This window comes from Phodopus roborovskii, unplaced genomic scaffold, assembly GCF_943737965.1.
Source record: "Phodopus roborovskii unplaced genomic scaffold, PHOROB, whole genome shotgun sequence".
In the NCBI taxonomy this organism is placed as follows: domain Eukaryota; kingdom Metazoa; phylum Chordata; class Mammalia; order Rodentia; family Cricetidae; genus Phodopus; species Phodopus roborovskii.
Genome location: NW_026126434.1, coordinates 31,211,121 through 31,233,029, shown reverse-complemented (window position 1 = coordinate 31,233,029; position 21,909 = coordinate 31,211,121). Strand labels below are relative to the sequence as shown.

The 21,909-nt window shown below is 41.5% G+C and overlaps 1 protein-coding gene and 1 pseudogene across 1 annotated transcript; one reads left to right on the top strand and one right to left on the bottom strand.

Annotated features, from left to right (window-relative positions):
- Window positions 1-8,926: 8,926 nt before the first annotated feature.
- On the top strand, window positions 8,927-16,229 carry LOC127224422 (H-2 class I histocompatibility antigen, Q10 alpha chain-like; annotated as a pseudogene).
- A 1,438-nt stretch (window positions 16,230-17,667) lies between these two features.
- LOC127224396 (olfactory receptor 1361) lies at window positions 17,668-18,597 on the bottom strand. Its single transcript, XM_051187438.1, has one exon. The coding sequence runs from the start codon at window positions 18,595-18,597 to the stop codon at window positions 17,668-17,670; it is 930 nt and encodes a 309-aa protein (XP_051043395.1).
- Between the last annotated feature and the right edge of the window lie 3,312 nt (window positions 18,598-21,909).

Here is a 21,909-nt window from a genome sequence, read left to right as displayed (position 1 = left end):
GAAACCCTGTCTTTTAAAGCCAAAAGCAATTGCAAGGAAGGAATGAGCAATTCAATGAATCTGCTTAATGTTAGCCTCTCCCAAGAGATTTTACACTCAGGTTTTGTGCTTCTGTAGCATGTTTTCAAGTGGGCAATATTTAGAAACTGAGAACAGATAAGTAGGTTCCAACTTTGTAGAATGTGGTGTAAGAAGGAGCAGATGTGTGCTGTGAACATAAAAAGAATAGCAACTGGTCCCTGTGGTAGCTGTGGAGACACACAATGAAACTACGAAGGAGTAAAACACAAACACAGAATAGTTAAGTGTAAGGACAGCTGGGTGATCACTGGACTGATGAATTGCAGCAGCTCAATAAGCTGGCTGTAATCCTCTTATAAGTTGGTACCTCTGGAAGAATGGAGTACAGGAACACAGCCTTTCTGCATTGTTTAAAGTCATAGCCACACGATACAAAGATTGCAGTTAGTATTGTAGTTTATGTTTGATAACATCAAAATATTTAAAGACAAATTATATTTTTGATGATGTTTAAATAGCTCATGGTAAAACTTTTTACACTTATGTGAAAAGTTTTCATTTCTACTAGAGTTGAATTTTTAATCAAATGCATTATAATTTACTTGCACATGTCTCTCAACATGTTGAACATTATGTTATGCAGATTTTAAATACATATGTGCATACAATATACTCAAAAATAAGACTTAGCTGCCAGAAAAACTCAGAAAATGTAAAAATCATACGTACATCCATATATACTTCTAGGTATGTATGCATACAAATGCACACATAGGGACATACATCCTGAATTCCAGGATGATTTGATGAATGACAAAAATCAAGATTTAGTACAAGGCAACCAATGTGCTAACATTTCTCACTGAATCTTCTTTTGTGGGTAGAAAGGCCTGGATGGTAAGTGGACAAAGGTAGAGAGAATAAACTCCTTTTAGAACATTTTTTATTTTGTAAAATATTAACATGCAATATATTTCAAATATAAATAAAACCATTTGTTTAAAAATATGAAGGTGAAAATGTACAAGACTAAATTGATAAAACAGAGAAGTGGCTGAGTATACGCACTTTTTAGTTACCTTTTCTCATTCAAGAACATGGGCATTTGAAGTAAGTCATGGTCCATACTTTACAATCTAAAAAAAATTATTTCTGCACACCTCTGTCTCTCAAGAGTAATAAACCAAAAGGCATAAAATAGAAATTTCACCAATTCTATAGTCAGTTATTCTTTTAAGTATAGATTCATTATTGTCTCCTTCATCACAGTATACTATCATTGGAGATATTATTTTTATGCATTGCTTTTATTTATTTTTTCTTATTTTACATATTGATCCTAGTTCCCTCTCCCTCCCTTCGATGCCCCCTGACCCTGCCTCCTGTCCCATTCCCCATCCACTCCACAGGGAGGGTTATGTCTTCCAGGAGTGATCATCAAAATATGTCAAGTCATTTGGAGTAGGGACTAGGCCCTCCCTCATGCCTCTAGGCTAAGGGAGTATCCCTCCTTGGGGAATGTGCACCTAAAGTCCTTTCGTGCACCAGGCATACATCCTGGTTCCTGACACTGCCCAGGCCTTCTAACTGAGACCCATGTACAGTGGGTGTGGGTCAGTCCAATGCTGGTTTACCAGCTATCAGTCTGGGGATCCATGAGCTCCCCCTTGTTCAGGTCAGCTGTTTATGTGGGTTTCTCAAGCCTGGTCTTGACCTCTTTTCTTATCGGGGGTCTGAGTCAGTCCAATGCTGGTTTCCCAGCTATCAGTCTTGGGGCCCATTATCTCCTCCATGTTCAGGTCAGCTGTCTCTGTGTGTTTTTGTAACCTGGACTTGTCCTCCCTCTCTGCACCTGGATTCCAGCTTAGCTCAGTGTTTAGCTGTTGGTGTCTGCTTCTGTTTTTATCAGCTACTAGATGAGGGCTCTATGATGGCATATAAGTTAGTTATCAATCTTATTATCAGGGAAGGGAATTTAAGGTAGCCTCTCCACTGTTGCTCGGATTGTTAGTTGGGGTCATCCTTGTAAGTATCTGGACATTTCTCTAGAGTCAGTTTTGTCTTCAAACCTATAATGGCTCCCTCTATTATGGTATCTCTTTTTTTTTTTTTTTTTTTTTTTTTTTGCTCTGGTCTATCTGTCCCCAGACTCAACCTTCCTGGTCCCACATGTTCTCCTCCCCATCTCTTTCTCCTAACTTCTTCTCCACTCACTGCTCTCCCACTCCCAATATGCTCAGGAGATCTTGTCCCTTTACCTTCCTGTGAGGGACCTTGTATGAAACTCTTAAGTTCATCCTTGTATCCTAGTTTCTCTGGCAGTATGAATTGTAGGCTGAAGATCCTTTGCTTTATATCTAAAATCCGTATATGAGTGAGTACATACCATGTTCCTCTTGTAACTGGCTTACCTCACTCAGGATGGTTTCTTCATGTTCGATCTATTTGCCTCCAAATTTCAAGATTCCGTAGTCTTTTTCCACTGAGTAGTATTCCATTGTGTAAATGTACCACAGCTTCTTTATCCATTCTTTGGTTGAGGGTCATCTATGTTGCTATCCTGACTTCAAGCTCTACTATAGAGCTATAGTCCTGAAAACAGCTTGGTATTGGCACAAAATAGATAGGTAGACCAATGGAATCAAATAGAAAATCCTGATATTAACCCACACACCTTTGAAGACCTCATTTTTGACAAAACAGCTAAAATTATGCAATGGAAAGAGGAAAGCATCTTCAACAAATGGTGCTGGCACAACTGGATGATGGTGTGTAACAGACTGCAGATAGACCCATGTCTATCCCCATGCACAAAAGACCTCAACATAAATCCAGCCACACTGAACCTCTTAGAAGAGAAAGTAGGAAGTACCCTTGAATGAATTGATATAGGAGACTGCTTCCTGAACATAACACCAGTAGCACAGACACTGAGATCAACAATTAATAAATGGGACCTCCTCAAGATGAGAAGCTTTGTAAGGCAAAGGACACGGTTGACAAACCCAGAGACTGGCAAAAGATCTTCACCAATCCCTCATCTGACAGAGGGCTGATCTCCAAAATATACAAAGAACTCAAGAAACTAGTCAACAAAACAAGAGATAACCCTATTAAAAAATGGGTACAGAACTGAAGAAAGAATTCTCAATAGAGGAATGCATGCAAAATGTCTGAAAGATACTTAAGAAAGTGCTCAACATCCTTAGCCATCAGGGAAATGCAAATCAAAACAACTCTGAGATACCATTTTACTCCTGTCAGAATGGCTAAAATCAGAAACACCAATGATAGCTTATGCTGGAGAGGATGTGGAGAAAGGGGAACACTCCTCCACTGCTGGTGGGAGTGCAAACTTGTACAGCCATTTTGGAGACCGGTATAGCGGTTCCTCAGGAAAATGGGAATCAGTCTACTACTGGACCCAGAAATTCCACTCTTAGGCATATACCAAAAGGATCCACATCCATGCAACAAAGACATCTGTTCAACTATGTTCATAGGAGATAAGCTTAATTATATTATATTCTTTAAAATTTTTGCAATTTTTCCACCATACAAAAATTGGTCAGAATTAAATTAGTTCATCTTTTTAGCCACTAATTGCTGTCATAAGTGACAATTAGAATAAGCAATGTTCCTAATTCATTTACTAGTAAATATAAAATGCATATGGTGTCTTAGAATGATATTTCCATTCCTGTCTAGGTCACTCTGTGGTGACCTAGACTTGCACCAACCTTCCTCCTTTTTACTGTGCATCTCTGTCTGCTCTTCAACTTTCTGCCTCAACCACACTGAGCTCCAAGTCAGCAACAATTTGCTACTGGGATTAATATTCTTTCTCTTGATTAATCTCCATGGATAATTCTAGGTCTTTGTCTTAAACTGTGTTTTCCAACTACCTAGTGTGAACACAACCACACACACACACACACACACACACACATATTGTTGCCCTTCCCTGCTCTGTTGTTATCAATAGAATGTTTCTTAATTTGGGTATTACATCTTACTACTTATCTTTAACTTAAATGCAAGTTCTAGAAAGAAACAAACATGTTTCCTCTTTTCCCCAAAACTGTAACACTAGCATCCAAAACAATACCTATCATTCTATCTGCCCTCTGTGCCTTTACCAGGTTCACTAATAGCTTAATATTACCTGACAAACCTCATGAGGTCATATTTACCTTTTTATAACAGTTTGCATATACACTTTATCTTCATCCACAAGATTCCCCTATGATCCTAAACTTAAGTCAGAGTACATGAAAGCAACACATTGAAACATGAGTGGATTGTGTCCTGGATTTAGTAAATGGCTTTAGCAAGGGAGGAAAGGCTGTTTTGGCATTTTGTTGTCTGGCATGACCTGTTCAGATTAGTCAGTATCAGAAACAGTATGGAAATTTCATTACATGATCAGTTAGTCAACACAGACAGCAAGGAGATGTCTGCCACAAACACTTATATAGGAGAAATGTTCTAAACTTAATTGCTGATGGTGGGGAATTTTAAGAATCATGAATAGAGTAGGACATACTGACACACATGGCCAAGGATTTCGGGTGATACAAATGAAATAATGTAAGAAGTATATTTTGCTATAGCTCACAAATTATTTTCATTTTTCCTGAGGTAGAATCATCCCTCTTCCACCAAAAATACTCCTACAGAGTCTTGTGTTTATTTAACAGCAATGCAACCTAACTTGTTACCAACAGTGAACTGCAACCTGATTCTATGTAGAGCACAGATATTGACAGTAACTAAGAGATTAATCCTCTAAGTCTTTGCTCTCTCTTCTCCTTATCTCCTCTCTCATTATTACTTGCACACACATGCCCACCTCCACCACTAGATCCACTAAAATCACACACAATGACATGTATTTATATCATCTGCTTGATCACACAACCTGCCCTGAGAACTGAACATCCTCCCCTGCCACACGCACGCGTGCGCGTGCACACAATACACACACACACAAACAATCTATAAACAAATTGGGAAAATAAGACTTCCAGATAGTGACTTGTATGGTGAACCTACTCAGTTTATGCTGTAATTTTCACAAACTGTAGCCAAAGAGTCAAAGATGGCCCCCATTTACCCTTACTCTCCCATTATTGTGGTCTGAACTTCCTTTTATCAGAAAGAAAATTACCCTAACAGCCCATGTGAAAGCACATTCCCCATAAGCCATGCTACAGGAGGTAGAGGATCAAGACTTCAAAGAATTCACCTGGGCGATGATTTTCAGACAAGCTTAGGCTATATGACAACTTGTCTAAGAAAGGGAGGGAAGGGGGGAGGAGAAAGGAAGGGAGGGAAAGAGGGAGGGACGGAAGGAGGGAGGAAGAGAGGGAAAGAGGGGGGGAACAAAAGAAAATTTCTGTCAATATTACATTTACCCTTTAATAATCTGCTGTTCATACTTTAGAATGTATATAAAAACTTACTTATAAATACAGTATTAATCTCAGCAGACTTCACCTTTTATTCTGACAGGGAAAACCAGGATAAGCCCTCTTATAGTTCCCCAGCATCTTGGGCACTAATATCTTGGGGTCTTCTCTCCAAGGATTCATTCTGTCCAAATTTCTTTTCCCACAGGTATTAATTTATTCCTTTTAGTTGTTGTTGTAGCCAAACAGTTTCATTGATGTTAAAAATAAAATTTTGGTAAAACGTTTCGCCAATTATGACAGAGAAAAGAGTGGTAATAATACCAAAGGTAAGGTGGCACCAAACATTCCATGAGAAATCTAATACCTAGTAAAGTAAAAAAGTGACGAAATATATGTAATATACTCCAAATTAAAATGATGAGGTTTTTTTTTTTTTTTTTTTTGCATCTGACTGTAGCATATATTCTATCAGCTGCTGCTAATTAACTAAAGGGCCAATTACCCAGTGCTCAAACACTGGAAAGGAGCAAAGAATCCAAGAATCCTATTATATTCAGAAAGCTGTCATCCTAATGAAATCATTATCTCCAAGAGGAAAAAAAAAAGAGTTATAACTCAAGCTCCAAAAGCACAAAGTGTCTGATGGCTGGGGGCATTACAATGTCCCATTCCAGCTGGGGACCAAGAATCCCATTAACATGCTATATGCCAGATGAAAGTTTTATAGTCCAACACATAGTCCAACACAGTCTGCCTTACATTCTAGAAATGTTCTTTTTGTTTTTACTTTTTTATTTTATTTATTTATTTTATTTTTACATATCGATCCCAGTTCCCTCTCCTTCTCTCCCTCCCTCCCTTCCTCCCACCCTCCCTCCCTCCCTCCCTCTATCTTTCCCTCTCTTCCTCTCACATGCACCTCTCCCAACCTCCCCTCCCACCCACCTTCCCCCCCCCATAGGAGATGTCATTCTGTATATATGTTTCTCATACTGGTTAATGAATAAAGCACTGTTGGCCAATAGGAAAGCAAGATAGGCGGGATTAGGAGACAAGGAGGATTCGAGGAGTAGTAGGGAGGAGTCAGCATGGAGAGACTGGAGAGGGCAGAATGCTGGCCCCACTCTCCAGTAAGATGAGACCACGTGGAAGTACATAGATTAATAAAAATGGGTTAATAATTAAGACAGAGCTAGCTGATAAAAAAAAAAAAACTAGTAACTGGCCAACAGAATTATATCAAATACAGAGTCTCTGTGTGTTATTTGGGGCTGGTGCCATGGTGGGTCCAGGCCGGCAGGAAAAACCTACTCATAACACCCCACCCCACTCCACATGTAGGGTGATGCCATTCAGGAGGTGTCATCTAATTCTGTCAAGTCATTTGAAGTAGGGACTAGGACTTCTCTCCTGTCTCTAGGTTAAGAGAGTATCCCTCCATGGGGGATGTGCCCACATGTTCCTTTTGTGCCCACAAGGTAAAATGAGTTTTAAACTGAGCTCCATGGACACTGGTGATCGTTTACAATCAAATACGGGAGACTGAGCAATGGGAGTGTTTGGCTAACTTACCTGTGGGTCTAGTGTTTATATAAACACTTGATGTAAGTGTCAAGTGGGCCTATTGAAATACTGCAAGCCATCTAATAAATTCTTTTGTGACATTATGACTAATACTATTTCTAAGTGTAAGTGGAGTTGTAATATATTTTGCCAATTCATCAAACATCACTAAAACAAACTTTAGATTCATTAGAATTTATGTCAATATTTTTGTTTCATTGCTATCCTTGTTTTCTCTACCTTCCAGAACTGTTTTTCCTAGAGTGCAGAGAAGTTTGCCAACTGTGTTAAAGAATCTGCTTCCAAGTCAATCTCCTATTCCTGCATTCACTGTAGGGATTCTTGCTGGGATCACCAGTGCAAAGGGAGGGCTTTAGAGCTTGCAGATGTAGAAAACTCAGGCGCTTCTACTCTTGATGACCAAGGCTTTGACTGCAAGACCTCTTTGAAGATTTCCCACCAATGAACATGCTAGAAGAACAGAGTGGCCTCCTTTCCATTGTGTTTTCTGATCGGAATGCAGATCTCCAATCTTAAAATGATACTCTGCAGAGTTGAAGACTGAGCCCGTCAAATCAACAAGGTGTCCTTTCTCTGTTAGCCAAAGCCATGCATAGGACTTTCTCCCTTCAGCATTTTCTTTATCTGGTGCATGATGTTAGAGATGTCAGAGTTCTGTTCTCTTTATCCTGCATCTCTCTCTGTCTCTCTGTCCCTGTCTTTCTTTCTCTATCTCCTTCCCTCTTCTTTCCCCTCCCTCCTTTCTTCCCTCCTCATCTCACATAACCCACTGCGGTATTTGTAGGCTTTCTTTTGGGGCTGACACCCAGCTACCAAAAAAGATTCAGAGACTTATTCTTACTTACAAATGCTGGGCCTTAGCTCCGGCCTGGCCCCAGCCAGCTTCTCTAACCTAAATTAACCTGTTTCTCTTCATCTATATTTTGCCTTGGCGATTTTTACCTTTCTTTCCTTCTGTATATATTACTTTCCTGCTTCTTCTATGTCCAGCTGGTATCTTCCTCTCTTTGTTCTTTTCTTCTCTCTTCCCAAGCCTAGATTCCTCCTATTTATCCTCTTTGCCTGCCATTCTTGTCTATCCCTTCTGTGGCTAGCTATTGACAGTTCAGCTCTTTATTAAATCAATCAGGTGCCTAAAGCAGGCAACACATCTTTACATAGTTAGACAAATGCAACATAAACACATGTAACACATCTTTGTCTGCTTAAACTAATATTCCACAACAGATATTGAACTCCCTGTGTAGCTGGAGAAAACCTTGAACTCCTTCCAAGTTCTCTGTTTCTATCTCCTGGGATTGGGTTTCAGGTGTGACCTCCAAGTGTGGCCTTAACAGTTTTTACTTCCAAATGTAATAATTATTGATAGACCTAACCCATATAAGTTATGCTTGCAGTTTTCCAGAGGACCCAAGATGTATTACCAGCCCTTATATCAGGGTCTGTAATTCCAATTTCAGGAGATTCGATGCCCTCCTCTAACCTCTGCTGGCAGTAGGCACCTCATGTGGCATACAGAATATACATACATACATACATATTCAAAACACCAGTATATATAAAGTAAAAAAAGTTTCTTTTTTGTTGGTTGTTTTTCTGTTTTGTTTTTAAGATTATACAGAGATCCTGAATATTCAAATGGTCTCAGGAAACATGACAAGAAGTACTCAGTGCAGAACAGTGATCAGGACAAAGCCCAGATACCATGTTTGACTACTTGGAGAGAGCTGGTCAAAGCATTGAAGAGTCCCCCATTTTGTCATAACTCAACCTTTGTCATGTATTTTTGCCTGAACACTGATGACACTTCCCCAGTTCTCAGTGCAATTGGGTGGTGGGTACCTAGGGAAGCCAATCAGCCACCACAATGCCTGGATTCAAAGTGACACCCGCGATACCCAGGAAGGATGGCGACTTCAGACCAAGGGGCCCTTCTGCTTTTGGTAGTCGCTCTGGTGCTGGTGAGTTCAGGAGTCAGGAGGAAAACAACCTCTGAGGGGAGGGGGACAGACCCTCCGCTCCCTTCTCCACTGGGGCCTGAGCTCTGCTCTGGGCACTGTCACTCAATCCCCCCATTGTCCCCCTTCCCTGCCCCGCACCCTGGCTAGCCTGGTCCAGGGTTCCTTGAGGAGGACCCCTCATGGACCCCAGGGTCACACTCTGTGTTATTTCCACGCCGACATGCCTCAGCCGGAACTGGGGAGCCCCAGTACATATCCGTAGGCTTCGTGGATGATAAGTAGTTCCAGTGTTGTGATAGCAAAGAGGAGACTCCTATAATGGAGCCACCTGCACCGTGGATGGATCAGGAAAAACCGGAGTATAGGGAGAAGCTGAAACACAAAGAGAAAAACATTGCTCAGGGGGCCAGAGGGAACCTGCGGACTCTGTTCAGCTATTACAACCAGAGTGAAGATGGTGAGTGACCCCAGGCCTGGGCTGGAGGTCTGATGGAAGAGGTCATTCTGTAAATATATTTCTCTTATTGGTTAATGAATAAAGCACTGTTGGCCAATAGGAAAGCAAGATAGGCAGGACTAGAAGACAAGGAGGAGAGAGGAAGTAGTAGGGAGGGGTCAACATGTAGAGACTTGAGAGAACAGAGGTGCCCGCCCTCTCCGGTAAGATGAGGCCACATGGAAATACTTAGATTATTAGAAATGGGTTAATATTTAAGATACAGCTAGCCAATAAGAAATACTAGTAAACAGCCAACAGAATTATGTCTAATACAGCATCTCTGTGTGTTATTTGGGGCTGGTGTTGCTAAGGGACAAGACCGGCAGGGAAACCTACTCATAACAGAGGTTATAACTCCTACATGTCCCCACAGACAAGACCTAGTAGTCCCATGTTCCAGGTTCGAGGAATGGGGGAGGGCTTCGGAACCCTCAGAAACACTGAACCAGGTTTCACTTTTAGTTTAAATCCAAATCCTGCTTAGAAGCCAGACATGTGGACCAGGCTGACAACTCTGTTTTTGCCACGCTCTCACATTCTGCAGTGGATGGTTTTCTGCTATGTGGGGTCCAACATGCGCCTTCTTGGTGACTACTATCAGTGTATCTATGATGGCAAGGATTATATCTCCCTAAACGAGGACCTGAGCTCCTGGACTGCAGCGGACAAGGTGGCTCCGGTCACAAGGAGTCGGATTGTGCAGCAGAGTACTTCAGGGCCTACGTGGAGGGGGGGAGTGCTTGAAGCTGCTCCACAGATTCCTGCAGAATGGGAAGGAGACTCTGCAGGGAGCAGGTATGGAAATAGGGCATCAGCTAGAATACTGACTCCCTCTTGCATCAGGAGGAGGAGGAATGCTCCTGGCTTTCCTGATCCCACATCAGAGAGTAACTCTCCCCAGGGCTCACCTTTCTTTTAGAACAGTTGAATCTGTCCCAGGATGGAAGAAGAAAGCATCTCTAAAATAAACAACCAAGCAATTCAATTCAACCTGCAGCCCATTGTGAACCATGTCCTCTCCCAGACCTGGTTCTCTGCCCACTCCAGTGTCTTTGGAGGTAAAGCTCCACTGATGCTGAGTCTCTCCGCCCAACCAAATCAGGAGCAGAAGCAGGTTATCTAGGGTCTCCTACTTCCTACTGTCTCACCTTCTACTTAGGGTTTCCACTGCCACAAGGAAACACCATAACCAAAAGCAAGAAGGGGAGGAAAGGGTTTATTTGTCTTACACTTCCGGCACTGTTCATCACCTAAGGAAGTCAGGACAGGAAACCAAATAGTGTAGGAACCTGGAGGCAGGAGCTGATACAGAAGCCATGGAGGGAAGTTGCTTCCTGGCTTGTCCCTCATGGCCATCTACAATGTGTTGAGCCCTCCCAAATCAATTACCAATTAAGAAAATAACCTATAGGCTTGCCTACAACCTGTTCTTATGGAGACATTTTCTTAATTGAGGTTTCCTCCTCTCAGGTGACTTTAGCTTGTGTCAAGTTGACATAAAACCATCCAGCACACTCACCTTGATTCTAGAACATTACAAGGAATAGATTATGCTAAATACCTGAATCTAAGCTCCCATATAGTTCTTGTAGCTCACCCTCACCATAACTCTGTCCATTCCAAGGATGCTCATAAGACCCCCAATGAGTCTCCCCACACACCAAAATGCTTGAATTTTCCAACTCTTTCACTCAGACCTACCAGGCACATGTAGCCTATCACCCTGGACCCGAAAGTGACATCACCCTGAGGTGCTGGGCCCTGGGCTTCTACCCTGCTGAGATCTCCCTGATCTGGCATTGGGGTGGGGAGGACTGGACTCAGGATATGGAGCTTGTGGAGACAAGACCTTCAGGAGATGTAACCTGCCAGAAGTGGGCAGCTGTGATGGTGCCTTTTGGAGAAAAGCAGAGATACACATGCCTTGTGCAACATGAGGGGCTGCCTGAGCCCCTCACCCTGAGATGGGGTAAGGATGGGTAAGTATGGGTAAGGGCAAAAGAATCGAGGAAAGTAGGAGCCCAAATCAAGAATTGGGAATCAGGAACCTCACCTTCAACTCCTTTTCCTGAGAAATCTTCTCAATCCTCTATCCTCATCGTCATCATTGCTGGTCTGGTTCTCCTGGGAACTGTGATCACTACTGCTGTGGTGTGCAAGAGGAGAGGCTCAGGTGGGCAAAGGGATAACCCAAGTCTTCTTTCACACCTGGGGACTCCAGGTCTTAGGAAGAGTTTTCCCTGCCTCATCTCTGGGAAGGCCTTTGGCCTACCATCTCAAATGGCACAATTCTTGGTTTTATTTTGTCATTGTATTTTATTGTCTATCTATGAGTGTATGATGTGTGTGCTTATGTGTCTGTAACTATTCAGTTCAGTAGGTATGTGTAAGCCAGACGTATACTGAGTGTTTTCCTCTACCCTTTTCATCTTTTCTGAGATGGGACCTCACCAATTTGGTTAGAAGAGCAAGTGAGTAAACTCTAGGGATCCCCCTATTTCTGCCTCCCTAGTACTGGGGTTATATATGTGACCCAACTACAGGCAGACTCAAAATACACAAGTTTAAACAGTTTACCTCTAAATCCACAATATTTAAATCTCAAAAGATCAAGATCCCCAAATTACAATTCTGGGAAAATATTGTTAAAGACATTTACTTACATTTTAAAGAGGTATTTACTTAAGGTACATAAAAGTGTTATAGAACAGAGGCCACTTTATCCCATAAAATAGGTAATAGCATACATGTTTGCATGCACAAGCTCTCAGATACACTAATGAAAGTCACACTGATGTAACATTTTGAGCAACACAGACTAGGAAGCAGCATCACAAATAAGTGCTCACCTTGCCTAAGTCTCTGTGCTGATAATCTAGTAAAAAGCACATGAGAAATAGAGGCTGTATTCTTTATCCACAGTCAAAAGTCAGAGCAGAATATCCCTGGTGAGAGCAGACCCTCCAGAAGGCTTTATTGCTATTTCTTCATCACTAACCCTGTTTCCACTCCTACCCAGGGTCTGAAGTCCCAGTTCTAGTAGCTTCCTTTGGGTAACAAATAATGCTTTTCATTACACCTTTGTGGCCCTGCTGCCTTCCTGGCCTCTCATCCACTGTTTTCTCTCTACAGGTGAAAGATGCATCGGTTATACTCAGACTGCCAGTAAATGTGGTGGGATATGGTCCCCAATATGGGGTAGAGCAGACAGGAGCCTATGGGGAGTACAACCAGCCCATAACTCCTTCTTTATCCCCACCTTCTGTGGGCTCTGATCAAGTCCCATTTTTTTCTGCCCCAGGCAGGAACAGTGCTTAAGGCTCTGATTCTTCTGTAACCATTTAGAAAGGTAAGATCTTGCAGGGACTAACCTGTGACATGGTGGGATAGGGCATAGACTCCAAGGATTGGGACATTTTCAGTTGAGCTCTCTTCAGAGTGTCACCATTATCAGAGAGTATTATGAATTTCTTCCTGTTTTCTTCCACAGTATGAAAGTGCTGCCTTGTGTGGTTCTGAGTCTAGATGTGTTCAGATCTTTCCTTCATTACTATGAATCCAAGAGTCCCTCAATTTCTCTTTCTGCAATTGGAATCTGTCACCTGTCAGCATAATGTGATGAAGTGAACAGCTGATACCAATTCTGAGGACCTATTCTCTTCCCCATACCACAGGCATAGCTGGCATAGTTCTTCATCCCTGGTAGAACTTTACGTTTCTCTGAGCTGTGGCTTCTTACTTCATTACTGAAAGTAAGGATGTAGATACAGCTGTTATGAGTAGTTTTCCTGCCAGGCTGGTCCCACAGCTGCATCATCCCCAAATAACACACAGAGATGCTGTATTAGATATAAAGCTGTTGGCCAGTTACTAGCGCTTCTTATTGGCTAGCTCTGTCTTAAATATTAACCCATTTCTATCAATGTAAGTATTTCCACGTGGTCTTATCTTACCAGAGAGAGTCCAGAGTTCTGTTCTCTTGGTCCTACATGTTGACTCTCCTCCTACTTCTTCCTGAATTCTCATCTACTAGTCCAGTCTATCTTGCTTTCTTATTGGCCAACCATGTTTTATTCATTAACCAATAAGAGAAACATATTTGCAGAATAACATCTACCATTGTACAGCTTTATATTTTTAACTTCTGGATGTAAGGTGTGGTTTATTGGTTCACTAAGAAAGGAAGATTTGCAAATTTGACGGGAAATAAACCTGAAAACTTGCAAAAACCCATTTGTTTAATGTACGGAGTCTGTCATGGGTGGGCAGAAGGCTAGAGAACATAGTGTGGCTGTATTTTGTCAGTGAGTATTGATGAAGCTACGTAGGGAATGACTAAGATGAGAAAGGGAACATGGACTGAGCCCTGGAGCTCTGGTACTAGAAATCTCATTAGAGCTTGGTTGTGTGTACAGAACTTTTATATTGGTAGCTGTCTAAAATACAGAGGTGAGTTATAACTTTCATAGATTTTTTTCAGAAGTTCACTATGCCCCCTTTCCTCCATGGGAATGGTAATGTAAATTCTATGCCATTGTATGTTATAAGTATGTAATTGGTGTTTGGCTTTTGATTTTACAAAGGGTTCCAAAGAAAAGATCTTGAACTTGGAAATTTTAAACTGTGTCAAGACTGTGAAAGACTATGGGGACTTTTGAAATTGGATGAAAAATATTTTGCATATGATATTGGAATAGAGCCTGGTGGTTTGCATAAGAATGACACTCATAAGCTCAAATATTTGAATATTTGGTACACAAATGGTGGAACTGTTTGAGAAGGATCGAGAGGCATGGCCTTGAAGCTCAGCCTGGTGCTTGACTGTGGATCTCTGCATCTGTTCCATCAATTACTTGATGAAGGTTCTATGATAATAGTAGTGGCATTCACCAATCTGATTACAGGATAAAGCCAGTTCGGGCATCCTCCCTACTATTGCTGGGAGTCTTTAGTGGGGTTATCCTTGTGGGTTCTTGGGAATTACCCTAGCACCAGGTTTCTCCCTAACCCTACAGTGGCTCTCTCTATAAGATATCTCTTTCATTGCTCTTCTACTGTCCCTTCATCCCTGACCATCTTATTCTCACATATTATCATATCCCCTCCCCTCCCATTACCATTCTCCCTTCAACCCCAGTTTACCCAGGGGATCTCATCTATTTCTCCTTCTCAGGGTAATCCATGCTTCCCTCTTTGGGTCTTCCTTGTTACCTAGCTTCTTTGGAGCTGTGGATTATAGTCTAGTTATCCATTGATTTACATCTAATATCTATTTATGAGTAAGTACATACCATGTTTATCTTTCTGAGTTTGAGTGGGGCTGGAGATATGGCTCAGAAGTTAAGAATACTGACTGCTCTTCTAGAGGAGTCAGTTTTGATTATCAGCAACCATGCAACAGCTCACAACCATCTGTAAGTCAAGATGCATGGGTTCAAAGCTTTCTTCTAGTCTCCACAGGCACTAGGCACGCACATGATGCATAGACATGCACACAGGAAAGAAAAACCTTGTACATAAAATTAAATGAAGATATATTAAGGAAGAAAGCATGAACTCCCCACCCCCAGAAGTGGAAAGGGACAAGATCTCCTGAGTAAATTGGGAGCATGGGTAAAGAGGGAGGGAGGAAAAAGAGGAAGGGAGAAAGGGAGTGGGGAGGAGAACATGAGGGATCAGGAAGATTGAGTTGAGGGAAGAACAGAGAAGGACCAAGGAAAGACATACCTTAATAAAGGGAGCCATTATGGACTTAATGAGAAATCTGGCACTAGGGGAATCTCCAGAGATCCACAAGGATGAGCCCAACTAAAAATCTCAGCAATAGTGGAGAGGCTACCTAATGCCCTTCCCCTATAATGAGGATAATGACTACCTTAAATGCCATCATAGAGCCTTCATCTGGTAGCTGATAGAAGTAGAAGCAGAGGTCTGCAGCTAAGCACTGAGACAAACTTCTGGAATCCATTTGTAGAGATGGTGAAGTGATGAGCAAAGGGGTCAAGACCATGCTGGGGAAACCCACTGAAACAGCTCACCTGAGCAAGTGGGAGCTCACGGACCCTAGACTGACAGCTGGGGACCCAGCATAAGACTGAACCAGGCCCCCTGAATGTGAGTGTCAGTTGGGGGGCTTGGACAGTCTATGAGATATCAGGCAGTGGAACCAGTATTTATCCCTAATGTACAAATGGGCTTTGGGAACCTATTCCCTGTAGAGGGGTACTGTCTCAACCTAGATATACGGAGGAGAGCCTAGGCCCTGCCCCAAATGATGTGACAGACTTTGATGATTCCCCCATGGGAGGCCTCACCCTCTTTGAGGAGTAGATAGGGGATGAAATGGGGAATTTGTGGGGGAAAGAGAGGACTGGAGGGAGAGGGAACTGGGATTGCTATGTAAAATGAGGTTGTTTTTAATTTAAATAAAATAAATTTTAAAAAGAAGTCTCTGTGTCATTTGGGAGCTGGTGGTCCAAGGAAGTCTGACTACAGTACAGAGTGTTCCCTCTGGGGCCAGAGGAACAGGCTCCTCTCACCTGGCTGTGGTGTCCACTTTCTATGGAACACTCATGGTCTTGTACATTGCACCCTCTGCTGTCCATTCTCAGATCATCTTCAAGGTTGTCTGTCGCCCTGCTCTACACAGTGGTCACACCCATCTTCAACCCTGTCATCTATACCTTGAGGAACCAGGAAGTGCATCAGACACTAAGAAGATTTCTAAACTGCAAAGCAACTAAAATGTGACCTAAGGAAGATTTTCTATTGGACTTTCAGAGTCTTGATTGAAAAATCTCCTATAATGGGCTGGGGATGAGTACTTTGTTTCTTCCCAGAATTTCCCTATTTAGGACCTCTGAATTATGCCCATTGAAAAGATAACAGTTCACTAATTTTCAAATTAATATAAAAGAGTTTATAAACTATTATGAGTTGTTTATTAAATACATGATAAACAGTGCACTGATTCAACCATTACTCAGAGCAGACATTTACTAAATTGTCACTGTAGCCTCTTGCTGTGTACAGCACTACCACTGATGATCAGTGAAAAGAAAATTATGGAAACAAAACACCAATACAGAAACAAATCTAAAACAATGCTCATTTATATTATTGTGATATGACATTTGAATAGTTCTTTCCTATTGTGTGAGTATTTGGGTTTGAGCACACAGTCATGATGATAGAAATTTGCAATTTGCTTTCCCACAGGATGTTATATCTTAAGTAACTTTGTACATATCTACATATATACACATGCAACAACAACAATAATAAACTATTTTTAAAAGGAATCCTGTGATACAGTTTCCAGTAAAAGAGAATAAAGTGATAGCCCTTTTCACCCTGCTTCTACTGACCTAAGTTATGCCAACCTCACTACCTTCCTGACCTCTTACTTGTAATTTAACTTCTGTGACCTCCACAGTTCCAATTGACATGATTTGTAAGTGTCATCAAGTTTCAGCTGGAGGAAGGATATTAGAGAAAGGTAGAAATATTTAAATTAACCTGATTTTCAGAACAAGAGAGTCTGTAAGGCCTGAAAGGATATTAGGGATCTATTGTTACTAAACCATTATTGTTACTAACAATTACCAAACAATTGTAGTGATTATAATGGATATTCATGCTTCAGGAAAATGAATGCAAGAAAACAAAGACTAGGGAGGACAACATAGTGTTACTTCCAACAGATCATTGTATTTGTTACTTTTCTTGATACTGGGACAAAACACCTAACAGAAGCAGTTTAGAGGAGACAAAAGTTCCATTTTAGTCATGGTATAAAGGACACAGTATATCAGGATGAGGAAGGCCTACAGCAGGAGGATGGGGTGGCAGGTGGCATTGTGTCTGGATAACAAGCAAAGAGAGATGAATAGTGACTGTATGGTGGATTCTTTTCTTTGTTCTTTATAATCAGTCCAGGATCATGCTATGGAATGGATAGTGCCACCCATATTCAGGATGGATCTTCTCTCTTCACTGAAATCTCTCCAAAGACACTCTCACAGACATGCCCAGGTATGTGTGTTCTGGGTGATTTCAAAACCAGTAGAGTTAACACTGAAGATTAGCCATAGCAGTGCTAGTATTCTCCCATGAGCAATAGTGTTAACTGACTCATTTTCCATAGGTGGTAGTGATGGGAGGTGTGATCCTTCCTGAGTGATGATCCTTAGTCTTGGGGGTTCTTTATGTTCAGGATCTTTCTCAATGAACTGTTAACATCCTTATTTCTCAGACTATAAATGAAGGGATTCAGAGTGGGAGTTACAAGGGTATACATGACAGCAGCTACCACCTCCCCAGATGAGTGAGAACTAGATGGGGGCTTCAAGTATGTGGCAAAAACTGTGCTATAGAAGAGGAGGACCATAGAGAGGTGGGAACTGCATGTGGCTAGGGCTTTCCTTTTCCCATGTGCTGATGGGACCCTAGCCACAGCATAGAAAATGCAACCATAAGAACTTACAATGCAGAGAAGTGCACTGAGTCCTAAAACCCCAGCCAAAGCTATCATCAGTGTCTCATTGAGGTGGGTATTGGAGCAGGAAAACTGTAAGAGAGGGCCAAAATCACAGAAAAAATGAGGAATCTCTTGGTTGTTATGAAAAGATAACTGGGAGAGCAACAAGGTATGGGCCAGAGACACACAATGGGCTACTCCCCACGACCCACTAGCCAGAACCACACATCTGTAAGAAGTCATTAGAAGTGGATAGTACAGTGGGTGGCAGATAGCAGCATAGCGGTCAATGGCCATGACTGCCAGAAGTAAGTTATCCATGTCTGCAAAAACAGCAAAGAAATACAACTGAGTCAGACATCCGGAGAATGAGATTGATCCATTTCCAGTCCACAAAGCCTCCAGCATTTTGGGGGTTGTGGTAGTAATGAAACAAAAATCCACAAGGGAGAGCTGACTGAGGAAGAAATACATAGGGGTGTGGAGGTTAATATCAGCACCAATAGCTAACAGAAGTAGCAGGTTCCCTAGGAGGCCCAGCAAGTAGAGAGCTACAAAGATGCTAAAGAGAGGCTGCCATTTCTCTCCATCTCTAGACAGTCCTAAGAGGATAAAGCCAGGAGCCTGGCTGCAGTTCATTCTGAGTCTTGTGTTTTAAGAAGAAATTGGTGTAAAGACAGTTCACTCACTGCAGGCAAGACTGGGCATCAACCAAGACTTGGTCCCTTTGGCAATGGGTCTTCCTCACAGCACCAATTGAGCAATGGAAACTAGAATAGGAAAGGGAGGGAACAAGACTTGGAGTTCATTAACAATGGCTCCCTAGGAAGACATAAAGATAATGTGTTGATGGGAATAGGCTTCCTGGAATTCTCTGGGTGAAAGCTGTGCTACTTAACTTTGTGTTACATGATAGAATAACAACTTACTTGTCAATATTTTTTACTATGATTCTTTTGAAGGCAGAGTTTGCATCTTAATACTTAACTGAGAGTTTGCACACAATGGGATTTTAATAAATCACCATCCACAGTGTCATCACTCTGGTTACAGCTCCAGCTGACAAGGAGAGTACTGCTGTTTTCTACAGTAACTTTAATGTGTTATTCACAGTGCTGCCCAGACATTTCCTTCAAAAAACAAAAGCATATAACTTATTTGCTTACAAGCAATTATCTGTGTAACTATATTTATGAGGCTGTATAAGGCTTTGTATGACTTCTGCAGCTCTAAGTATTTGGATTTGAGGATGTCTTACCAACTCTATCATGCCCCACTGTCCACATTCAATGTGAAATCAGTAACAGTCACAACTCTCAGTACCAATTTTATGTCTTTGTCAGTTTCTATTGCTAGCATAATGTTACAAACTAAATAACAAAAACAGATTTATTTTGAATGATAAGTCAAATAGAAGAACCCATTTTGGTGTAGTCTAAGACAATGAAGAGCAACACACAGCAAGATGGTGTGTGTGTGTGTGTGTGTGTGTGTGTGTGTGTGTGTGTGTGTGTGTGTTCTGGTAGCTGTCCTTAAACCACTAGTGTATAATCATGGTGTGTTTACCTAATCCAAAAGACAACCAAAAGTTCTATCACAGTCCAACTCAGTTTCCACCATCTCAGTACCTCACTGAGCTTTTATATCACTCTAGATATAACACATGCTTTCAAAACATAGGGTTCATCCTTATGATCTCAGTTTCTTTCCTAGGATGTCTTCTTATGCTTCTTCTATTGGAAGATCTACCTTGCACCTCCATAGATTATCACAATTGTGATATGAAGGAAGTCACCATATATATTTTGTTTAAATATTTAGTAAGATTTAAGTTAATATTTGTCCCCTTCACAAGGAAATGGGTTATATTATGATAGAGCAGAGTAGTCTGATTTTCCTCTTCAAAGTGCTTGTCATAAAAAAAGAAAGAAAAACTTTTCAAGAAATGATACATTGGCTAACAGAGATTAGAGGCAGAAGTAGGCACCTCATTGTCCTCTTCTGTGGTTCATTTTATTTTAATTTCAGGAAAGAAATACTTTTCCTCCAGGAATTGTCCTGCTAATATGACTTGAAAACATTGGTGCATGTATTTCTTTATGTAGGAATTCAATACTGTGAACAATGGAAATGGTGCTAAGAGGTCACAGTATTAAATGCATACATTAAAAAATGGAAAACTCTCATACTAGGGACTTGACAGCCCACCTGAAAACTCTAAAGCAAAAAGAAGTAATCATACCCCAAGAGGAGCAGATGGCAAGAAATTACCAAGCTAAGGGCTGAAAGAAAACAATACAAAGAATCAGTGAAACAGAACAACAAGATACACAAACTCTACCCAAATTAAGTAAAAGATGCAGAGAGAATATCCAAATTAACAAAATCAGAAACAAAAAGGAGGACAAAATGACAGACACTGAGGAAATTCAGAGGTTCATAAAAGTATACTTTCAAAACCTATATATACCCCACCAAAATGGAAAATATAAAATATAAAAGAAATGGGTAATTTTCTCAGACATGATAACCAATGAAATAAAATTGAAGGCCCAGACATAAATCCACACATCTATGGACACCTAATTTTTAATAAAGAAGCCAGGAACACACACTGGAAAAATAAAGTATCTTCAACAAATAGTGCTGGTCAAACTGGAAGTCTGCATGTAGAAGAACACAAATAGATCCATATCTATCACCCTGAACAAAACTCAAGTCGAGTAGATCAAAAAACCTCAACATAAAAGCAGACACATTGAACCTGATAGAAGGGAAAGTGGAGAATAACATTGAACACATTGGCACAGGAGACAACTTTCTGAATGGAACACCAACAGCACAGGCACTAAGATCAACAATTAATAAAGAGGACCTCGTGAAACCGAAAAGCTTCTGTAAGGCAAAGGACACTGCCAATAGAACAAAGCAGCAATCCACAGACTAGTAAAAGGTTTTCACCAGCTCCACGTCCAATTAAGGGCTTATTTCCAAAATTATAAAGAACTTAAGAAATTAGATATCCAGGTGGACGGCGTCCCTGTGACGCAATGCGAGGAGCTGGCTAGAGGTACTACCGGGTGTGGATGGAGACGAAGCGGCTAGTCCTGGGGCTGGGTCCGGATGCAGGAGCGGGTGCACCTGCCTGCCGTGTCAGGGCACTGAGATGAAGATGATGCTGCCATGGAGACAGCTGAGGAAACAAAGGAGCCAACCAAAGCTGAGCTCTGCCGAGACATGTTCTGCAAAATGGATACATACTTGACTGGGGAACTGACAGCTACCAGTGAAAACTATAAACTCCTCGAAAGTATGAATAAGCTAACAAGCTTGAAGTACCTTGAAATGAAAGATATTGCTATAAACATCAGCAGAAACCTAAAGGACTTAAACCAGAAATATGCTGGATTACAGCCGTGTCTGGACTAGATCAATATGATTGAGGAGCAGGTGGCAGCTCTGGAGCAAGCAGCCTACAAACTGGACGCTTATTCAAAGAAACTGGAAGCCAAGTACAAGAAGTTGGAGAGGCGATGAAAACATGTTCGTCTGGATCAGGTGGTCTGTCTGTCTGGTTGTTTGTTTTAATATGGAAGAAATGTTTTATAACCACTAATTTTTGAGGCTGATGTATCATCACAGCTCCTCAAAAGAACTCTGTGGGGGATAATCCCAAAGCCATGTGATGCTGGATGAACTGGAGGGCTGTGGCCGTTCCTGAGTCTCCTCCAATGCACCACCTCACAAACTCAGACCATAACTCTTCCTCCCCCTTTACTTGAATGCCTCATCATCCATTCAAGAGGGAGACTCTAGAGTTCAGAGTGTACCTGGGCTTGCCAGCAGAGTCAAGTGAAAGTGTTTTCCCTGGGAGTGGTCAGGTAGTACATTATTTTCTAAATGGCCAGGGGTTCTTTTGTTGTGTTCTATTTTGTTTTCTATTGATGATGC

Excerpts from the sequence above, each read along its gene's own strand:
- LOC127224396 (XM_051187438.1), bottom strand. The coding sequence starts at position 18,597 with ATGAACTGCAGCCAGGCTCCTGGCTTTATCCTCTTAGGACTGTCTAGA.